Below are 17,520 nucleotides of genomic sequence, written 5' to 3'. Positions count from 1 at the left end.
CTGTTATTTCGCTTCTCGAGCAACTTGATGCATGGACTATTATAAAAACAGTCATTGATATATTTACCAGAAGGAAAATAGTAATCACATCCATGCTTTTACTTATAACTTTCTTTCTTTTTATGGTTTCTCATGTGTTGAAAATTTTCAGTTGTAGAGTTATCTTGCATAGTGATGTTATATTTTACAGTAGTGATAGATTATTGCTGCAGGCAGGTGGATTGAAATATTAGATATGGCATTTGCAGGCTGGTGTCCCTCAGACTATTCATAATCTAGCAAATGCTGGAATCAGAATCTGGGTTTTGACTGGAGACAAGATGGAAACAGCGATAAATATAGGTTATGCGTGCAACATTTTGCAGCATAACATGTCAAAGCACATCATACACTTGGAAGATAATAGCACACTTCATGCAGAGACACTAGGAGGAAAATCCTTAAATGAGGTTACGGCTTTCCCCCTTACATGATGAATTTTTTTTTTTTTATAGTGGTTGATTGTTTTCTGCTCAAACAGCCAATATTTTCAACCTAGAAAAATGGAAAATAGAAGCCCTGCAATACTTACTATGTTGTATTTAGTCTTTATTGACATAAACGTGGCCAACAAAACTATTATTATTATATTGTGATGTATTTTATTACTTTATGAGTGGGTTGCGATGATGTTACAATGCTAACATTATCTAAACACATTAAGAAGTCCTTATTGGTAATTCGTATTTAGTTGGGTGAATGATTATGTTCCCCAACTGTTGTTTACATAGACCCTTTATGCGTTTAAAGAAGCCCCCTATCTTGATTTGTGTTGTCATTGCAAATAGAGAAAACATCATTGTATACTGTCTATCTACATGTATCACTTGAAGTTGTCACTTGAGAAATCAGCATCAAGAGGTAATTGAATGGACAATTTAGGGAAGGTGCCTGTGTTTCCTAGGCCCTACACAATCTCTCTCGCTTTTGAGTTAGTGCCTCTCTGACTTGAGGGGATACCCCTGTCAAAATCTTGAAAATTGTGATTGACTTGTTCGAAATCAGCTCTGAAACTTAAAATTTAAATCCAATTTTATTGTGACAGGTGCTTTAGTCTGTTTGGGTGATGTCTACATATCTAGTTGATAGTCTTGATCCTTTGTTGATTTGCCATTGTAAGGCTTTCTTCTGGTGGCCTAAGGATAGAGTGCTTGAACTTTGGTGAAGATTATCTTAGCCCTCCAGGCTTTGCTAGTACGCTATCCCAACCATTAGACCTCATCCATCACCTTGAACCATTCTTATTGAATTGCCTTGGGTGATCTTGAATCTTGATGTGGAAGCCTCCCTTGTGGTTCAATATACCACTAAATAGTTGGAGAAAGGCTATTGAGGTGAAGATGGTAGCCAATCTCTTGTTGCCCTACGGTTTGGATCTGCCTTGTGAGGCTTTGTACTAGGCCCAGTAGATTTTGTGACAACAGGGAACAAGGGAGGTGCATCATGATAAAGAGAAATAATGGGAAGAGTATAATACACAATTACTTTTACATGGCTAAACAAGAAGTGTTCCTATAAATCATGAGTTCTAGTAGGTCTACTTCCATGGTGCTCAAATACCACCCTAGGGGATAAGAATGCACATCAAGGCAGGGAGTTACATCCCACCAGGGGGATGCCAGTAGTTGTGAAAATTCCTTGGAATGCAACAACTGGAATTAATTCTCCTAACTGATTATCAATTTTTTTATTTTTTTGATTAATATCGAATTAATCACACTGCAATTTCTTCACAAACAAAATAAACGTCGTGGAAATAAAAATGTTGGAAAATGAGAAATGCTAGCACACACACAAAAAATATGACAGTTATTTTTGGACAATTGTCCCCAGAAAAACCGAACGTGGGAAAAACGGTGCAGCAACTGAGTGTTTTGTTATTAAGCCGTAGTGAGAAATTTTGAGTACAACTGGATGCCTGAAACTGACAATCTTCTGCAAGACAAACTGGCCACAAAAATTAGTGAGACAAATTTTGTCTCACCTGACACTGATCCAACTCCAAAACTGGCAAAAATAGGCTCCATGAAAGCTCTTGCGTCAACCTCTGTGTCACCCTTGCGCAAACTCTTGTACGCTCTGCCTGGAAACTCCAACTGATTAAGCCGTCTTCCAAACTCAGCCTTTGAGAATGAGTTGCTGGCCCCTTCTGGAAATTTTCTCGGGCTCTAACAACTGAATCGACCCTCTAATTGGCCAAATCGAACTCTGCCTTTGAAGCTTCTGCGCAACCCCACTGAGGAAACTCAGCCTTCCTGTAGCTAATTCTCTGGAACTGGAAAAATTCCTCTGGACTCATTGTCTCTGCCCCTCTCTGTGTATCCTTTTTGGTGCAAACTCTTCCGACAGAAAGTTTCTCTCTAGAAAATTGAATTGCCTAGGGAAAGTCGCTCTCGAAGTGTCTGTCTCTCCATCTACCCATCAACCTCTTCTTATAATCTCTAGTGGGACTCCAATGGCCAGGATGAAAACTTAATTGATGGTTGAGATCATCTCTAAGTCTATCTGTGTGAGTTTCTAGAGAATTCTCACCTTTTTCAATTAATTACTATTAATTAACCATTTTTCCTAAGTTAGATTTTGGAAAATTTTAACTATGGTCAATTAATATAATTGAGCCATCTCTATGTGGAATTTCTAGAAACAATATCTGGGTTTGGAGAACTCCTGTGTTTTAGCCTCTCCACAAAGTTTCGAGACTAGAACACCATCTGATGCTACAAAAACTAACACTCCCTCTTAGTGAGAAAGGTGTTCTGTCTAGTGTTGCTCAATTGCCACAACACCATGTCTCTGCATCATCCTCGCATACACGCTGCTGATGTCTGACAACTGTAGCTACCTACCACTGTCCACCAACCACTGCGCTAACTCTGATTCATTTGCCACTGACTGTAGCTGAACCATGCTGCATCTGTGATGCTGCTGATACTGCACTGTACAATTGTACTGTTGCCAACTCTGCATATGCACTGCAACTCCCTCTATCTGTTGTTGCTGCTACTGCAACTACTACAACTGAGAAACATCCAAAATACTGAATCAAATATGTCTCTGTGTTGCAACTGTTTCCTGAGCATCTGACTGCTACTAGCCTCTGCACTGTCCACTGAGAAATCTATGCTGTTGTTGATTCCGCTATCGAGCTTCCTGCTTTGCTATCAACACTGCTTTGTGCTCCTCAGCATCCGACTGCCACTAGTCTGCAACTATCACTCTGGAATATGACTACATCAACTAACACTGATCCGCCTGCTACTAGACACTGTGGGCCCCTTTAGCAAGGTAATGATCGATGAGGAAACACCATCTGATGCTTGCCTCATTGGACCCTGCCCAAATCTCTGCGCAACTCTAGGACTAAAGCTCCATATTGCCCTACCTCATTCTTGGAGGTATAGCTACAAACATGGTGAAATCTTCCTCCAACCTAGAGGACAATTTGTTTATCTGTGTGGATCTTGTCGCTTGATCTTGCTTCTCCTGCTTGCCCTTCTTCTTTTGAGGACACTCAGTTTGGTAGTGGCCAAACTCGCGACACCTGGAGCACTTGATCTTAGATATATCCTTCTTCTTCTTTTTCTCTACCTGCGAGCCTTGTCCTAGATTGGAACCTTTTTCTTTCTGCTTTGATGCAAGGGCCACATTGTCTTCCTCCTTCACACCTTTCGATCCCTTGTTGCTGCTACCACTAATGGAGACCTTCACTAGCATTCACCTCATCTCTTCCTGTTGTAGGTCTAACCACATCTTGTCCATCCTTGGTAATGTGTATCGTCCTAAAATGCCTTAGATGAAGATTTCCCATTCCTCAGAGACACTGTTCAGGGCCAAACACACTTGCGCTGTATCTTGAGGTGCTTCCCCTATGGCTGCAAGCTCATCCCAGATATCCTGAATTTTGGTGAGAAAGAGATCAATGCCTTCACCCTTCTGCATCCTTGCGTTGCTCAGCTTTTCCTTTAGGAACATCTTCCGCTACTTGAAAGGATTCTGATATAGCCTTGAGAGAGCATCCCACATTATTTTGGCAGTGTTCTTGTCAGATATATGTGAGACTATATGGTCCTAGACTCCGTCCTGGATCATCCGCCTTGCCTTGGCCATCTCTTTCCTATATTTTTTCAGCTGGTCTACATTAGTAGGTACTGCCACAACATTATTTGCATAGGTTTTCAGGCCATGTTCATCTAACAGGAAGGACATCCTGGCCTTCGAGATGATATAGTTGGAGGCTCCCTCCAACCTTTCTTGATCTCTAAGCCCGATTGTGGCCATCTCTGCAAAAACTCAAACTGGGATGGAAATCTCCCTCTTTCACTTGCTTAGCTGCTAGCTTTGCTATTCACACTCGGCTTTGGAGTGAGAAAAATTGTCTGTTGGGATTGGAAATATTGGATTTCTGAACTAGAAACCCTCTGAGAGAAATCTCCCTATGTGTGTGCACTTTCTCTTCCACCCAATGTTGATTCTGCGCTAGCAACATGCTGCAAAACCCTTTTGTGCCTAGACAAGAAATCTGCTCAGTGAAAATACTGAGCTGTTGCTCCCTCTGCCTGCTGGAATCACTTTCCTGGACAAAGTGAATTTTCTTGCACCCTGCAACTAGAAAATCGACCCCCTGTCTAGCAATTCACATTGCTTTGCTAGGCACTGTGCAACCTTGGAAAATTTCAGCCTGCTGCTCCCTCTGAACAACAAACTTTTGTTCTTTCACCTCCGAGCCTCTCATCTGTAAAATATGCTCTGATACCATGTAAAAATTCCTTGAAATGCAGTAACTAGAATCAGTGTTGCGAACATCATGATCAAGATGAAATCGACGAGGGTCCGAAATCGGAAAAAATCGAGAAAAAATCGGCAAAAAAGTGACAAATACAAAAATATTCATTTTTTGTCAATTTTTTAATATCTAAAGCATCCACAACATAAACTAAATGCATTGACACATAAATATGAAAAAAGAAGTAATATCATGTTTAGTGCTACATCAAACATAATAGTGAATCATGTCCTGAATACTAAGTGCTAAGTCCCAACTCAGCCTAAAAATATCAACAAAAAATATAATAATGTATCTCATATCATGAGTCATAATGTCATATACAATGAAATGAACCAAGTAACTAATACTAGTGATTTCCTCAACCCCTCTTGCGAGAAAATGTAACAACTTTCCCTCTAGATGAAGGTGGTGGTGGGGCTGGCAGTGGACTCTGCTGTGCTCTAGAAGTTGAAGAACTAGGAGCTATAGGAGGTAGAATACGTCCTCTACTAGTGACAGGGGTAGGTGGTGTCACCTCCTCCTCCTGTTGCTCCTCTTCCTCCTCCTGCTCCTCCTCCTCTACCCCCTCCACTATCTCCTGCTCTAACCAATCAGGGGCTGACTCCAAGATAGGTCTCTCGACCTCAACCCTCCATGCAACAGTGGTGTCAATCCCATCCAATGAGATGGCCTCCACATCAAGCGTCCCCTCAAGTTACATCACCCACAATCAAAGATTGTAGTAGACATAGACCATGTCATTAAGTCGTTGAGATTCCAGCCTGTACAAGGGTCATAAATTAATAAATTGTAAATAATAAATTAATAATTATAAAATAATATTATTTAATGAATTCAAAAAATTAATTGGAATATTTTAACCTGTTGTGCTTCTTGGTGTGTTTTTTTTCAAATACACTCGAGTTGCGCTCGCATCCTAAGGAGCTACATGTTTGGCTGAGCACTCGAATGGCAAGCTTTTGGAGATTGGGTACTCTGCTACCTAGCTTCTCCACGATGCATCTACAACAAATAAGATAAACATAAGAAAAAAAATGAAATTTGAAAGTTGAAGCAAAGTATGAACTTGAAGAGACAATGAATTTTGAAACAAACTAAAGCTTACCTGACATTTTAGTCTTCCTATCATGGATAGCCATGTCAAAGCTAAAAGTGCCACCTGCCATCCTATATATCTCCATTTCTTTGGATATTTCTGCATGTTCTGTTGGAGATGTCACCATCTTCTGAACACAAGTGAATAATTCATCCATGACCTCAGCATCAAATAAGAAACCACAAGAGTAAGAAAATGTGATGTACAGATCCCTGCAGCATGAATGGGATGATGGAGTGTATTGTTCTATCGCTCATCAATCACTTCCCATAGGAGTTGTTGTTTCTCAAATCCCTCATCCCCCTTATCATCATAGTAGCCTTGAATGGATTCTTTGGCCATATCCATGGCCTTGATACAGGTAGCCCATTACGGGCTTGTTTCCATCAACTAATCGAAGGACCTTTACCTAAAGGTTCAGTAATACTACAAACTTCCTGCACTCCTTCCCAGAAGCTTTCCTGGTATGAAACTAACTTGCATATGGCTTCTCCATCTAGTTTGCGTCTATATGACAAAGCATGCCACTCCTCTGAAAGAAACATTCTCTTCACATCCCACATAGAATTCATGCGGGATTGAAGAGATATGAAACTAGAGGCAAACCGTGTAATTGCAGGGTGCACCAACTCCTTGTTGTTGGTGAATGTTCTCATCAAATGAAGCACAAATGCATGATTCTATATAAATTTTGTAATGCTTTTTGATGATTCAACAATATCCTTGACAAAAGGAATTTTTCCTATGTCCTCCAACATCAAATCAATGCAGTGCGCAACACAAGGTGTCGAAAATAAGTTAGGATGCCTCTCCATAAGCATTTTGCCAGTAACAACATAATTTGCAGTATTGTCCGTTATGACTTGAACAACATGTGGACCCACCTCTTGAATGAACACGTACAAAAAATCACATAATAACCGTGAATATTTGATATGTGCAGATGCATCAACATATTTCATAAACGTTGTCCCCTTGGGACAATTAACCAAGAAGTTAATAAGGCTTCTACCCTTTTGATCGGTCCAACCATTTGACATCATAGTGCATCCTGTGTGTGCCCATGATCTCCTAAACTCCTCCAATCTTAGTGTGTAGTCAACCTTTTCATTTTGAAGAATGCACCCTCTGAAGGCATCATATGAAGGGGCTTTGTACCCTGGGTCAACAATAGCAATAACATCAATCGCAGGCTGGAAAAATGGATTTTTCCTTGCAATGCTGAAAGGAATATCACTCTAGAGAAGAAACTTGCCCAACAACTTGTCAGCTTCTTCCTTGTCCCTTTTTATAATAATTGACGAGATAGATGGTTGTGCACCAGGTGTGGTTCTAAGAACAAAAAATGATAAGGTAGCTATGGGGTTGGGTGTAGATGCTGATGGTGAAGTAGGACTGGTACCACTCTCACGGTCACCACCCAATCCTGATGCTCCACCCTTTGCTATTTGACTCTTTAGAGCTGCCTTGGACAGTTTGGTTGTCTCTATTTCTTCCAATGATATGAGGGCTCTTCAGATGATTTCTGGATTTGTATTTGAGCAAGGCCCTACCTCATGTCCAAGAACTTGTGTAAGGTGGTACTTCAATCTGTATACCCCCCCGTCATATGATGCCCACATAACTTGCAAGTCAAATTTAATTTGTTAAACCCTCCATCAAGCTCACCAAATTTCCACAGAGAGTCCAATTTCCTTGGCATGTTTGTAACTTTGTTGAATCTTGAGTTTTAAGTTTGAAGTTTGACCTAGGGCACAAGAAGAATTGCAAGTTAAATAAATGAAATTAAAATTTACATACAACATTTTGAATTTAAGACAAAAAAAACCCTCAACTCAATGCAACAATAATGAAAAAAAATACACATTCAAACCCAAGCAAAAATGATGGAAAAAAACTAGGGCACAAGAAGAAATTAAACAAATAAAACTAAAAATCAAGATTTTGCATTTTTGACCAAAAAACCCCCTCTCCACTAAATGCAACAAAAATGACCAAAAAAACACACTCAAATGCAAACAAAAATTATGGAAAATAAATGGGTGATAGAAACCCAAGGAAAACCAAGAAACAATGAAAAAAGAAAGGGTCAAATTTGATGCACATACCTAAAAACCACGCTCTGCTGAAGAAACTTGGTCCAAACTTGATTTTTTTTCTTGGGATGCTAAATTCCTTCACTTTTCTCCTCTCTTTCCCTTGTAGATGAGTTCTACTCCTACTTAGCTCTCATTCTTGCCCTCTGTGTGCTAAATGAACAAAAAAACTGAAAATTGCCTTTAAAAACTCTATGTTTCCGCAACCCCCGATTTTAACTCGTCGACTCGCTATTTTTTCTCGATTTTTCAACTTGAAAAATCACCGATGTTATTGGCTGATAAAATTGTCAGCTCAAAAAAAGTTCGCAACAATGACTAGAATTAATTCTCCTAACTTATTATCAGTTTATTAATTTTTTGATTAATATCGAATTAATTAAACTGCAATTTCCTCATAGATAAAATAAACGTTGCGGAAATAAAAATGCTAGAAACTAAAACATGCTAGCACACACATAAAATATGACACAGTTATTTTTGGACAAGTGTCCTCGGAAAAACCCAATGTGGAAAACCGGTGCAACGACTGAGGGTTTTGTTATTATGCAGCAGTGAGAAATTCTGAGTACAACTGGATGCCCAAAATTGACAATCCTCTATATAAGAAACTGACAACAAAAATTAGTGGGACAAATTTTGTCTCAATCGACTCTGATCCAACTCCAAAACTGGTACAAATAGGCTCCACGAAAGCCCTTGCGTCAACCTCTGCATCACCTCTGCGCAAACTCTTGTACGCTCCTCTGTTTTAAGAATCGGCCGGCTCGGAACCGACTCGGCCGAGTTGGTCCGAGTCAAGGCCTCACCGGGTCGACTTGGCCATCTAACCGGTTCGGCCGGCCATGTTATTATCAAGCTGGCTCAGTGACAACGGCTCATAAACTCAAAAAACAACGATTTTTTTCTTGTTTTTGCTTTTTTGGGGACCCCAACTAGATTTGTAATTTGTCTATAGCTTATTTGAGGTCCATTCCCCTTTCCTAAACCCTTTAAAACCCACCCAACCCCTCTCATTTCCTCATAGCCATCTCATTGCATTTGAGTGAGAGTTTGTGAGGAGTTGTGGAGTTTGTTTTTGGAGCAGCAGTGAGGAGTCTTGGGCAAGCATTGTAGCAGGAGTGAGGAGCTTCTTGGGTAGCCATTTGGAGCAGCGTTGAGGAGTTGGTTTGTTGGAGCAAGCTTGAGGAGGCAGTTTGTGCCTGGAGGTATTTTTTTTCACTTGTAAAACTCTGTTTTTGCTTATTAATTTTTATGTGCAAATCTGGAAATTGAAAAGAGTGTTTTTTGTGAAAGAAATGAACATTGAAACAATGCTATTTTTTTGTTTTCATTTTCAAGTCAAAAAGTGGCACCTAGAGTGAGAGATGCTGCTTGGGCATATGTTGAAATGGTTGATAGTCAAATGCATTGCAAATTTTTCCATAGAAAAATTAAGGAAGGTCCTGGGGGCATTAATAGGTTGAAACAACACTTGGCGGGGATTAGAGGCCAAATTACTCCATGTGAATCAGATGAAATTGGGGAGATTAGGAAGGAATTGTTAGCCAACTTTGAGAAGTTTAAAGAAGAAAAGGCTAGGCAAAAAGAGTTAGAGGCTGAAATTGGGAGGAAGAGGAATATACAAAAAATGCTGGCTACCAACCCCCATTTTGATTTTGAGGGTTCTTCCTCTATCCCTTGTACTGATGCATCCAACCCCTTCCGATATGTTCCTCCCTCTTTGGAGTCTATTCAAGAAAAGGGTAAGGGTAAAATGAAAAAGAAGGGTGATATGAATATCAAAAGTTATTTCACTGTCACACCCTCCTCTCCATCATATGCACATGGTCCTCAAGCTAGTAGAACTTTGCAACCCACTTTAGATGACCATTGGAAGAAAGAATTGAGGGAAATTTCTTGTGATTACATATGTAGATGGCGGTATGATGCTGATATCCCCTTCAATGCTTCCCGTTCACCATATTATGAGCCTATGTTTGATGCCATACATGCTGCTGGAAAAGGCTTCAAAGGCCCTACTATGCATGAGATAAGGGGGTATCGTTTGCAGAAGGAAATTGCCTCCATTAATGAGTATTTGAAAGATTTCAAAAACTCATGGGCAAGAACAGGATGTACCATCATGTCAGATGGATGGACTGATCAAAGAAACCGTACCATCATAAACTTTCTTATCTTCTGCCCACAAGGAACCATGTTTCTAAAATCAGTTGATGCATCTGATAAGGTAAAAGATGGACAATTGTTGTTTCAGCTATTGGATGAGGTTGTTGAGGAGGTGGGGGTGGCTAATGTTGTTCAAGTCATCACAGATAATGCCTCTAACTATGTTCTTGTTGGTAAACTGTTAGAGGAAAAACACAGAACCATCTTTTGGACCCCATGTGCTGCACATTGCATAGACCTCATGCTTGAGGATATTGGCAAATTAGATTGGGTCAAAAACCTGTAGATCATGCCAAAAGCATAACAAAACTTATCTACAACCATTCATGGATTTTGTGTCTGATGAGGAAACACACAGGGGGCAGGGATATTATTAGGCCTTCCATCACTAGATTTGCTATTCATTTTTTGGCATTGCAATCTATGCTTTCACAACATAGAAACTTGCAAAAGATATTTTTCAGTGAATAATGGAATCAAAGCTAGTGGTCTCACAAACAGGAAGGCAAAAAATTGAAAAAGAAAGTTAATGAAGAAATATTTTGGAGAAAGGCAGCAGAGATTGTGAAGCTTGCTAAGCCACTTGTTAAGGTGTTGCGGTTGGTGGATGGGGAAAGATTGGCTATGGGCTTCATTTATGAGGCTATGGATCAAGCAAAGGAGCAAATAAAGAGGGAATACAAGGATAAAGTGGCTAATTATGGGCCCATTTGGGCAATCATTGATGAAAGATGGAACAATCAACTCCATCGCCCTATACATGCAGCTAGGTATTTTTGAACCCACGGTATCATTATAAAGCTAAGGAGGCAGGAGCTTTGAATGGGGAGGTTAGAGATGGATTGATTGACTGCATTGATCGCATGATCCCATTGGAGTGTGATCAGCTGGAAATACACCGAAAGGGCACAACCTTCAGCAATGCCTCAGGTACCTTTGGGAAGAACCTAACAAAGATTGCAAGGGAAGCAGATGAGCCAGGTAAACAAAAATTTCAATTTTCAAATTCTTAATACTTATTTTGTTAAATCGTTTATAATTTGAAAGTTGGATATAATTTGTAATTTTGTTGAGCTAACTCATTACACTCCTATGTTTTTTGCAGCACAATGGTGGGAGGCTTTTGGTAGCCATTGTCCTGAATTGCAGAAGTTTGCAATTCGTATTTTGAGTCAAACTTGCAGTGCTACTGGGTGTGAGCGCAATTGGTCTGTCTTTGAGAGGATTCACATGAAGAAGAAAAACCATTTGGATAAAAAACGGTTAAATGATCTAGTCTATGTTCAATACAACCTCCGGCTTAGACGCAAACAATTGTTGAACAAAAGACCTGATTCAGATCCCATTGTATTGGAAGACATTGATCCAACATCAGATTGGGTAGTGGAGAGTCATCTAGCATAGTTTGATTCTGATGAGGATCTTGATTTGGATTTACAGGTGGAGGCATCACTCGAACATAATGTTTAGTTGCATGCAGATCTTGATCCACTTGTACCAGCCTCAGCCTCAGGGCCAGCAAGTCCTCCAGTTGCAGGCGCTTCCTCTGCTCAGCCACGACAGAAGCGCATATCTCGTCTATCTCAGCTTGCAGCTGCTGCACAGCTTGCTATGGTTGCAGTTGGAGATGATGATGAGGAGGAGCCATGGGGGCCCCTGCCTAACTCTAATCCAGAGGTTGATCCAGATGATCTTGGCTCCTCTAGCAGTAGCTAGTAGTACTGGTCACAATTCACTTATGTTGTAGAGGCCATTTCTAGCCTCCTTGGTTATGTGTTTTGGTTTTGATCTCTATATCATCATCATGTATGTATTGGACAATGCACTGGGTGCCATTTTGATATAATTGATATATTCATGAGCCTACTTTGATCACATGTCTTCTATCTATATTCTAATGCTGTGTGTTTGGAAACATGAATGAAAATCTTTAAAATTATGTTTTTTTATAAAAAAAATAAAAATTTAATGTATTTTTTACAACGACCGAGTCATGGAAATTGAGTCAGTTGAGTCGATACCGAGTCAGAGTCGGAGTAGGAGTCGACCCTTGGCCGAGTCAGAGTCGACCCTTGGCCGAGTCGGAGTCAGAGTCAGAGTTTTAAAACATTGGTACGCTTTGCCTGGAAATTGCAACTGATCAAACCATCTGCTCAACTCAACCTTTGAGAATGACTCGCTGGCCCCTTCCGGAAATTCTCCCGACCTCCAACAAATAAAACGACCCTCTAACTGGCCAAATCGAAGTTTGCCTCTGACGCTTCTGCACAGGGCCTGCGCAACCCCATTAAGGAAACTCGATTGATCCAGGTGCATGTTGGTGGTCACCTGCCTATTCCACTGGGACCCCCACCACTGTCTCTTTTAGTTTTTTAGTTTCCTTAATTGTAGCACAGTTATTATTTTTGGCAGTTTTTTAGGTCTTGAACTTCCGGAGCCGTTTTGAGGCCTTAAACGACGTTTTTTGGGAAAAACGGGGCCAATAGAGGATATAGACCAGTGTTGGCCAATCAAAAGTTGTAGTCCTCAGATAGATCTTTCTAATGAGGTATTGTGTGCACAGTGCTTCAAACGGAGATCATATGCTAAAGTTACGACTCTAGGAAGTTGATGTACCAATTTACCCAAATGGGGCCCATAGTTTTGGCGCTTCATCTCCTAGAGTTAGGGTTTTGGATGTTTAGGGTTTTCCATTGTTTTTCAATAATAAATAAGCCTCCGAGCCTCATTGTAACACAGTTCAGAGGCATGTAGCCACTACATCTCCTCTAAGAGATAAGCTACCATCGTCCGAGCTAGTCTTTTTTCCATTTTGTTTGTAAGCATATTTCAGTATTTGACATTAATGAAATGAAGTGTTTTTTGCTGCATCTCTGTATTTATGGTTATATCTGTAATTTGTTGCATTCCTGTTTAAGTTCGAATCAGTTGTATTAGAGCGATCTGTGCTTGCTCTGTTTTTCTTTACATGTCCTCAACGAGGTCGGGATATAAGGAGTTAGGGCTTGAACTGGTCGAACCTTTGCAAGACCAGCCTCGCAAATCCTGACGACCTCCCATGGCGGAAGAGAAGAAAGATGAGGGGGTAGGAGATCCTTTCAAAATCTTGCTTGAAGAAGCCCTCGAGCGATAGAGGAACGTGATGATGGACAACTTTGCCCAGATCCTTCAACGGCTACCCAAGGGTGACGCATCTCCTTCCAATAGCTACTCTGGAAGCGCCACACCCTTTAAGGTACAAGTTAACTTTGACATCCCCATATTTGAAGGTCAGATAGATGTAGATGCCGTAAATAAATGGTTAAATCTGCTAGAAGGATATTTTTGTGTTCAAGATTTTTCCAGCCAAGAAAAGATTACTTTTGCTCTTCTCAAAGCTGTCCCCCACGTCAAGGACTGGTGGGAAACCTACTGTGAGCAAAAGGACGAGAGGGAACCCTCACTGTTTTCAGCCGCACCCACTTGGAATTCGTTCTGGGCCGCCATCAAGGAACATTACTACCTTGTGGGGAGCTATGAGGATAAATACATAAAGTGGACCATGTTGCGACAGGGAAGGGACCAAGACGTGCTGAAGTTTACCAATATTTTTCACACCCTTCGCATGAAGTTGGGTATCAAATATTTTGAGCAGCATTTGGTACTCAAATATTGCGACTGCCTACACAGGTACATCCAGGATGAGATGGAGTGCCTGGACATTTCGCTTAGCACGACATACCGATACACTGTTAAGATCGAACAGAAGTTTAAACAAAATAAGCGAGACTTTTGAATTGCGAAACTGAAGCAAGGGAAAGGTGCCCCCAAACCAGAGAACAAAGGACAAAGGCAAGGCGGGGTGACCCAAGACAACCCGTCGAAGCTGCAAGAAAAGAACAACACCACGAAGTCAAAGAAGGACACAGGAAAGTGGTGTGAGTTCATAAGAGCTCCACTCACAACACAAGTGAGTGTCGTGCCAAACAGTCGCTAGTGGCCAAGTTGAAGGGTTCAGAATCAGATGCATAATTCCGACTCTGAGTCAGAACTCGACAAGAGGAATGACAAAGGGAAGCAAATTATTGACGTGGAGCCTAGCGCCACTGTTGCCACCACCAAGATCCAGAAGAATGAGCCCGAAGATCCAAAGGAGGGGGAGCATCTCTTCCACTCACAGATGTGGGTGAAGGGTTCACTGCTGAAATTCATTGTTGACAGTGGGAGCCAAAAGAACCTCATTTCAGCAGAGGTCGTGAAGCTGCTGGGCCTACTGACCACACCACACCTGCAAGAGGCAGCAGCAGGAGGGCTGAGTTATCCCAGAGAGGCAGTGCAAAGGCTCTATGCAATAGCTTTAGCAAGGCAGATCAATTTGTTGGTGAGAAAAATCGTTTTCCGTTCCAGAGGCCGGGAAAAGGTTTCAGAAGGCCAAAGAGACAATTTCATCAGCAACTGGAGGAAGAACGACTTCATCAGTGGCAGTTTCGAGCCACACTTGTGGAAGACAACGCAAAGGCAGTGTAGGAGAGGCTCACGCTGGGATTTGGAAGTCAAGTTTTCTGAAGGCAAGTTGTGCCAGAGATTGCCTATGAGAGGAGGGAAATTCCCTTAAGTATTTTGCCTAGATTTTCTTGCTGTGGATTGCTAGTTTTAAGCATCCAGATTGTACTTAGATTTTTCACTGTTGCATAATATTAAAATCCTCATCTGCTGCACCGGTTTTCCCAAGTTGGGTTTTTCCAGGGACGTTTGTCCAAAAACAATTTTGTTATTTTATGTGTGTGTGCTAGCATTTCTTCCAGTGTTTATTCTTCTGCAGTTTTATTTGTGTAGATTGCAGTGTGACTTATTCAGTATTTGCCGTAGCAAAGAACAAATAAATTGTTAAATTAAATTAACAATTAGGAGAATAATTTCCAGTTGCTGCAATAGAATTCCAGTTTGGAATTTTCACACAAACCTCATTCGGGAGCTCATGGAAAAACAATTATAACCAAGCAAATACAAAGACAAGAGACTCACCACGGAAAATAACAATAATCAAGGGCGAAAGATATGAAGTGCTTATCTCTTGATTAAGGAAGAAATTGCAGAGGGTTGTAGGAAATTTTCAATTCCTTCTCGATCCTTGCCTCGCAGAAATTAATGAAGCCCATTTGCAATCTTATCAAACTTGGATTCCTTGTCTTCTTTTGAGGTGGATGCTCATCCTCATCCTCACCATAAGCTGCTGATGCATGTTGCTTTAATTTTTCTTGCATAAGAGCTAGGGCTTTTTTTCGTCATGTGGATTCAAGTTATTCCAATAAAGACTCAGTTCCCTCTGGTTTCTCTAATTTAGCACACAACACCATCCTTTTTGGCTACAGGGATCTCATGTACACTTACCATCAATTTCACACACTCTGAACAGTCATACTCTACTCTGCTCAACAAACAACTGCTCTCAACATCCAGGTTTCCAACAGCACATAAACTCACAAACTCTACTGAACATACAAGCAACACTGAACAAGACATCATACTGTCCAATTATAGCACCATACTCCACTCTAACAAATTCACTGACAAGACTAGCAGCAGCATATCAAGTTCACCAACAAACAAATTAAACCCTAGGCAACAGCTCTGATCATCCTTAGCACAATAGTCAGCATTGTAACAAGCAATTCTGTCAGTAGCACTTAGTTTATAGTCGCAAGCAATCTCAGTCATACTATTTGAGTCAGCGGACTTCAAACATCAGGCATTTCATCACTATCAATGATGAATTATCTTGAAGAGAGTCAGTAGTTTTCATATATTGAAACCAATAACTCTGTTACTGGAGAAATGTCTATCTCTGCGTGAAGATTCCAAAAGTTCTTAGACTGAGGGTTCGATTATCTCCTTTCAAATCCTAGAGGCCTGCAACTACAAGAATTTGTGTTCAATGCATCTTTTTTGGCAAAACACTAAAACCTGTGGTTACAAGAAATTGAATTCATTTTGTTTCCTCTGCCATATGCAGCATGCTACAGACCTGTAAACACAAAGATTAGGGTTCAATTACGCCCCCTCCCTTTTTTTTTACTCTACAGCCTTTGAGACAGAGAGTATATGTCCTACAGACTTGAAGGGGTCAAAACATTGTTACATCCTTTGACCACGCGAATTGAAAGGAATGATGTGTTTCCTCTCCTATAGGCAAGCCAATTTCGAACAGTCCACTGGCTGAATTTCCCCAGAATTATTCCAGGCAAATAAACCCGCTATTGAGAGAATCAAATGGTTAACTTTCGAGGCATCATTCGATTTAATGTTGAGTAACTCCACTATGTAGAGTTTTGACCCTATCTCAATGAAAATAACTCAGATAGTAGCCTATAACAATCTGTGTACCAAGTCGTGGCTTTAAAATAAACTTGTAGCGACCTTTATATCTCTTAATTGCAGACATAAAAAAGTTAAGGAATCTGCATCTCTTTGGAAATGAATGATTTTTGAACTCAACAGGAAAACATTTTCAAAATAAAAAAATAATAATTGAATGCCTCAGACTGATTGGAACAACACAGGTAATGCCAAAGCTTTTATTGAAATTTTTACAGAGCTCAAACTATCACAAAAGGTATCACACGTATTGAGTTGCACCAGATCAGAGACAAAGCAAAAATCAATTGAGCACCGGTTTGCGGACTGGGCTGTCATCGATCACTGAAAATGTTCATTGTTCGATTCTTGACCTGTATTAAGATTTTATCCCTTCAACCTCACACACATGCACGTTCTTTGCACATAACTACGATCGAACTATCAAGAGCCTTGGTGCCAATTCAGAGGTCATGCTACCAATATTTCATCATGCCCGATCCCAAGCTTTCAGAATCACGCTTGTACGCATTAGAGCAGAAGATTACTTCATCGATTTGCTCTGTATAAACCTGACCACCATCAAATCACAACATATTGACTTAAGCTCATGATTGATCTTAAGACTACCTCCAGAATAATCACCATCAGATTGATTCACTCCATCATAAACGACCACCTATGCCATAACAAAAGAACTAAAAGGGATAAATAAAAAATGCACCAGAACTCTCAAAACCTGATCCTCATCATGGTTTTAGATGCTCTCGACCTCCTTTTTTATCTTCTTCAATATGCGGTTAGGGCATCGACCCTCATTCTCCACAGTCCAAAATTGGCCAGAGCTCAGCCCTTGATCAACGAACTTACAACCAACACAGCTTTGTTTCTAGGGACATTCGAATGGCTCCTCTATCAATCTCGCTCTGATACCATGTTGAATTTTCTATAATAATGCACAGTAGAAACCAATTTTCTGATCTGATACTTACTTCTAATGT

General features: G+C 40.6%; 1 protein-coding gene across 1 annotated transcript in view; it reads left to right on the top strand.

Annotated features, from left to right (window-relative positions):
* Nucleotides 1–304: 304 nt before the first annotated feature.
* LOC149163015 (putative phospholipid-transporting ATPase 11) overlaps nucleotides 305–17,520 on the top strand; it is a 65,613-nt gene continuing 48,397 nt past the window's right edge. Inside the window, exon 1 of the mRNA XM_089435887.1 lies at nucleotides 305–449. Within this exon, the coding sequence (XP_089292013.1) occupies nucleotides 321–449 (129 nt within the window). The 5' untranslated portion in view covers nucleotides 305–320. The remainder of the gene's footprint in view (nucleotides 450–17,520) is intronic.

This window comes from Pinus tabuliformis, chromosome 5_2 (assembly GCF_031772625.1).
Source record: "Pinus tabuliformis cultivar Carrire ecotype Pingquan chromosome 5_2, CPIR1, whole genome shotgun sequence".
Classification (NCBI taxonomy): Eukaryota; Viridiplantae; Streptophyta; class Pinopsida; order Pinales; family Pinaceae; genus Pinus; species Pinus tabuliformis.
The sequence above is the reverse complement of the archived record's forward strand: the minus strand, read 5'-3'. Positions and strand labels throughout refer to the sequence as shown.